General features: G+C 40.9%; 1 protein-coding gene across 1 annotated transcript in view; it reads left to right on the forward strand.

Annotated features, from left to right (window-relative positions):
- The first annotated feature begins 4144 nt into the window (after positions 1–4144).
- The window catches only part of LOC143528656 (elongation factor 2b), an 8005-nt gene continuing 6149 nt past the window's right edge, over positions 4145–6000 (forward strand). The window contains exons 1-3 of the mRNA XM_077024455.1: positions 4145–4296; positions 5395–5609; positions 5769–5950. Of these exons, the coding sequence (XP_076880570.1) occupies positions 4294–4296; positions 5395–5609; positions 5769–5950 (400 nt within the window). The 5' untranslated portion in view covers positions 4145–4293. The remainder of the gene's footprint in view (positions 4297–5394; positions 5610–5768; positions 5951–6000) is intronic.

The following is a 6000-nucleotide window of genomic DNA, read 5'->3' on the forward strand; positions in this document are numbered from 1 at the left end:
ATCCCTGTGCATTCCTGCCCAGCTCAAGGGTCATATATTTAGTTTCTGTTCCAAGTAGCTTCTGTTTCAATATGAACTTTAACCCAATTTAGATCATTGTAATAATAGTAGTACTTCTACATTGTACCATTTCATGATTTAATTAAATCTTTTTTAAAATACATTTGCATTATTATTATTATAATGTATTATAATGAGATGTTTAATTATTGTTCCCTTTCTGATAATGAAAACATTTTGATTTCCTGATCTTAAATGATAAGATAAAGAAACACAGCTGAATGGAAGAATGTTTGTAAAGCTTGTTATGTTGCTTCTTTTCAAACCATATTTGCGGTTCTGTTAAGGGCTTTTAAGAGCTTTTACCAGTTTGTCTATTGAGTTTTAATCATAGATACCTCAGACATACTACTGATTTGAACGCTATTGCTGTTATGTATTCCTAAGACCGTCATGAAATTCAATTACTTCCTCTGGTTGAGTATATGATCCATCAAAGCTAGTTCAGAGAAGTGTAGTGACATTTTTCCACACAGGCGCCCGGTTATCAAAAGGCAGACCTTCTCATAATTTACATGAAAAATTCATGTGACCCCATACATGAGTGTTCAGCTGTTGAAATTAATTAAATTTATTAGCGACCTCTGTCATGGCCTATTTCTTCGCCTCCTTCTTTAAAACATAGCTGAGCCTGGCTGAAGGCCAGGGGAGATGAGAGGAACCTTGTTCAAATTTACATGAGAGCGCTCATCGCTAATGCAAGTCCTGCCTCGCTTGGAAGCTGTTTCATGCACCACCGGTGGAAAAGACAGCGGGTTCCTCTGGAAGGGAATGGAGGCGCGGATACACACGCGCGTGCGCACGCGTGTGTGCACGCGCAGCGGCACTCTGCTTACTTCACGCGGTAAAAAGTGCGGCAGACATCCGGCTGGAGTGGCAGAGTGTGTTTCTGAGGCAGGACTACACCGCAGACTCTGGAGATACGGTCTTTACGGAGGCGGGGCTACACAGTAAAGGTTGATAAATACGGCAGTGTGGTGTATACACACACGCAGCTCGACTAGTTCTGACCTTGAAGAGAAGTGTAAAGTTTGCGTGGAGAGTTAAAGAATGTCAGTAATTATGAAATGGAAGGTGCACGTAGGGTAGCTACATATTCTCTCTGTGTATACAATTCTATTTCACATTCTTCATATGAAGCTTGCAATGACGCATCATTTTTAAAGTGGTGAACTATTATGTAATATAATGAGATCATAACCTTTGTGTTCATTTCGAGACCTGCTCAGCTCCACGAGTCCCTGGAATTTCAGCTTTGAAAAGTCACCAAAAAGAAAAAAGGACAACAGTTATTCCTCATACGTGCTATATTTTCAAGGCTGAAAGGTTTTGAGAAGCATGGCTTGATAAAATAGATTCATTATAACCAATGTGATTTCTCTGAAAGGATGTCTTACACTGCACGTCATACGCACACTCCTGCACACACACTCTCACTCATCTGATCACCATCTGATTACCCTCTGTTCCATCTTACAGGCTCCTGACCACCGGTGACGGGGCGTTTAGTGTAGATCCTGAACTCTGGGTCAGTGTTTCTCCTCACCTACATGCCTGTACATCTCTCTCTTCTTTCACAAACATTCAGAACATCTCTTTCAGCTTGGCTTCTCTGACATAATCACCACAGCTAGATTATTCCATATTTTCATTCATGATTTTTTATTAATTTTCTTTGCAGTTGCTATGTTTTTATTGTTCATCCTCACATTTCTGTTTTTCTTCACTTCTGTATCAAATCTTATTCCCTTCTGTTTTTATATTTTTACACAGTGACCTTGTGTATTTTCAAAGGCATCATAATTCACATTGCATTATTTGTATTATTCTATATATTTATGTAGACTATTTACAAGTGAATCTATATAAAATACTTACTTCTGGGATTATAAACCACTTAATGGAAGACCAATTTGGACAAGATAATTATCTCAGCTATATGGGTCAGTCAGAAGACATCACACCAAGATGAGTAGAAGTCTCAGGAGAATCTAGGAAGTAACCCACTGAGGCATGTTTGTTGAAGAAGGACTACAAAGTGAATATTAAGACAAGTGTACAGTGCTACGATACATCTGCAAAGGGAGAACATTCCACATCATTAGACATCTTCCCAGGACAGAACATCATACAATATTCAGCCTACACATTGACCAAGACGTTCTCAGAGTGTCCAGGAGACTCAGCTTAACCTCAAAGGGTCCAACTGCAGTGCGCCCATGTGAGAAACTCCTCCCTGAGAACGTAGGAATGTAGGGAAAGAAGACGACTGTCTTCAATAAAAAAAACTAAATGTGTAACTAAGGTTACTGAAAGCTCTTCTGGTAGAAGATAAAACATCTCTAGAATTAAACATGTATTTGTGCTCAGTGCCAGACATCATGATTAGCGCATACCAAACCATGACATTGCCTAAACTAACACCATGTGAAATACCCTGTGGGGATGTTATGGCTTAGGGTTGCTCTACTGTTGTGATTGGAGGGTTACTGTCAAAGAACATCATAACATGATAAAACCAGCACGTGAGTACGACACACAGGTAAAGTGGATTTCACATTGGGGAAATCCATTGGGGAAGTGACTTAAATCACTCAAAAAGAAGGAATGGTGTGCAGGAGTGGCCCAGTCAAAGTTCTGATCTCAATGCAATCACAGGGCTGCAGAGGAAGCAAAAGCGATGATGATGGATGATGGCCTGAGCTGTGTGAAATGTCCAAAACTGTCCTGTATTGTAAATTCTGTACTGAAAGAAATGCTGAAACACTAAAGTCTGGAATTCAGCATTAGGCTTAGTGTATTTTTATTAATTTGTGTCAACATAAATTAAATGAAGGTGCCATGTAAATAAAATGTGTTATTCACAAACTTTCAGGACTCTTGAAATAGATTTGAAATACTGACCAAAGTGCTTTTTGGTATTGAGATTCCAGTTTTCATAGGGTTTTCCCAATATGGTATGAATAAGTTTCAATTGATATTCTGTTCTTTAATCCTGGCATTGTCTAAAACGAGGCTTTTGGTCACTGACTAACTTTATTTTTTGTTAAATGTGAGGTCCTTGATTCCTCAGCATGCACAAAACAACCATTCTTCTTCATGGCAATTTCACCTTCTGTTTTAATTCACTTCATTTTCAGTTGTTGGGATATGTTAATAGTACGTTGTCTGTGGTATGTTATTGTAATGTGCAAAGTGCTGACTTTAAAATTAATTAAAAAGAGAAAATGCTGATGCACATGTAGCCTACAGTACTTTTTATCCTTCTTTTTTATGGATGAATATAATTCTTCTCTTCTTTTGTATAAGTTCTCTTCAAAGAACCCAAACATATATCTGTGGATAATATGGCATTAAATATTCCTATTTCAAAACGTTACGTAGTCCCTGGACTTTTTTTCTATGACCAAATTGAACTGAATTATATGCAATAAATAAATAACAGTTTGCAATGTAGTCTTAGGTTTAATTTTAACAAAATAGTAATGCTCAATACTATTGCTCAGTCATTAATTACATTGAGCATCAATGTGTCAACATTATTGATATTATTGTAAGAGTGAATGTGTCAAAACCTTACCAAGCTTAGTTGACGTCACTACACAGAACATTTTGTAAGATAATTACTATATGCAGGAGGCGTCAGTTCGCCGAGACGCATACGTGTTCAGCTGTTGAGGAGAAAGAGCGCCACCTATTGATGCGAAAGTCTACTGATTTAGGTGGTGTTCGGTGTTTTTCTTTACACGTACTTGTATTTTGGAAAATAAAATACATATTTATTTCTTGGCAGTTTTAAAGACTTAGATTTCTACGAACTTCACCGTGATTCCGAATGCACAAGTGTACACTGAAAAAGCTAATGTGCAAATATACAACAATATATAGCGGACAAAATACCGAAGCCAAGACTAAGTACTAAGTTTTAGAGTTAGGAAGCGCCTGCTATTATTTACTGTGATAATTGTTGTTTTGCGGCTATACTGTAGGATTGTTACCGTTTCAGGATTTCAATGAATGAACCGGCAGGTTTAGACCACGTCAAAACAAAGGTGAGGGAGGAAATGACTGACGTCGTCACGTCACGCGCGCTATATATTCACGTCACGTCTCGCTATATATTCTTACGTGTTGACGTCAGCGGCCTCTTCCCTGCCTATGCCCCAGTGAGGTAGGCAGCGTAAAAACTTTGTGTCTGGTTTCCACACAGCGAATCCAAATCCATCCGTCAAAATGGTAAGTTGTTTTCTCACTTACTGACTTGAACGTATCGGTGCACCTTGAAAGCAGACGGTTGTGTGCCAAATTGAGAAATAATCTTTTCAAAAATGTGCCATTTATGCCGATACCGCAGGCTATGCTAGTGAATCAAAATGGCAGCCGTGGCTATTGTGTCCAAGGTTTAGGCCTCGCCGAGTCGCTTAGATGTCCCCTACCACGTTTGCGTTCGTGTTCAGCAGATTTGTTCCTAAGTGAACCCAGTATGTTGAAGCATTTATCTACGGTGTTCAGTATGTCGTGTGGCTGCTGGTTGTCGCCGTCTTGGCGCTTTTTCCTATTGCGTTGTGTATTCAGGCGTTGGCCGCCGACTAAGTAGCGCTAACCTGGCTAACGTTACTCCCGGCGCCAATACGTGAAAGGGCTCGTTGGGAGAGTCACTGTTGTGCTGCGGTAGAGAAGGAACGTGTTGGTGGGCTTCGGGAAATCGCAACAAGCACGACTTGATGTGCTGCTCCTGAAAAACATGAAGGTGCCGGTGTTTTGGGGACGTTGGTGGGCCGCTAATGCGGCGCTGTCATTACACGTGGCCTTCAGCCGGCTGATGTGGCGCACCTCATGATTCCTGTAGCGCCGCTAGAGCAAAAGTGTTGATGAAACTGGTTTTATCTGGACGTTTTACAACTCCAAAGATTTTTACTTAAAATTGTCGATTCGGATTTTTACATTTCTACAACAATTATAGATTAAAACCCTTGAACCGAAAGGCTTGGGTTTGGTTATGACTTGGCATGTTTGCCAGTTTCTTTTTAACGTCTACCTGGCTGGCCGCTTATTTCCGGCGTTTTCTCTGCGGTTCTGAGTTGATGCCCGTCTTGCCTTTGCTCTCTGACTCATGCCAGGGCAGTGCAGTCGGCAGATTATTGCCTCAATGACTGTTTGCTTATTGTTTTTGTGCCAAAATTAAGGCGAGCTAAGGCCTGTGTCTTGATTAAATTTCTCATTGTGAGTGCAATTTCTTGAGCACTTTATAAATCTAATAAATGTAGGAAATGAACTTCTATACACATACTTTCCCTATTGTGTTCTGATGATTTAAACATTTGTCCTCCTTAGGTGAACTTTACAGTAGACCAGATCCGTGTCATCATGGACAAAAAGTCCAACATCCGTAACATGTCCGTGATTGCACACGTGGACCACGGTAAATCCACTTTGACTGACTCGCTCGTGTCCAAGGCTGGCATCATTGCATCAGCCCGTGCTGGAGAAACACGTTTCACCGACACAAGAAAGGATGAGCAGGAACGTTGTATCACCATCAAGTCAACGTGAGTCCCCTCGACACAGTGTCAAGTGTAATTGTCTTGCACTGGAAGCTTGAATTTCAGTTCACTGCGTCTACTGTCTGCAGTGCCATGAAGGGGGGGGAATAACTGCGTAACTACATTGTGATAGAGGTATAATGATTCTTGTTGCTGTTTCCACAGTGCCATCTCCTTGTTTTACGAGCTCTCCGAGAACGACTTGGCCTTCATCAAGCAGACCAAAGATGGCTCTGGCTTTCTCATCAACCTGATTGACTCCCCCGGGCACGTGGACTTCTCCTCTGAGGTGACCGCTGCTCTGCGTGTCACTGACGGAGCCCTCGTGGTGGTTGACTGTGTGTCTGGTGAGTGCAATATCCTATAGGGGTGACTAAGCACGCAAAGGCAAGCGGCT

This window comes from Brachyhypopomus gauderio, chromosome 12 (genome assembly GCF_052324685.1).
Source record: "Brachyhypopomus gauderio isolate BG-103 chromosome 12, BGAUD_0.2, whole genome shotgun sequence".
In the NCBI taxonomy this organism is placed as follows: Eukaryota; Metazoa; Chordata; class Actinopteri; order Gymnotiformes; family Hypopomidae; genus Brachyhypopomus; species Brachyhypopomus gauderio.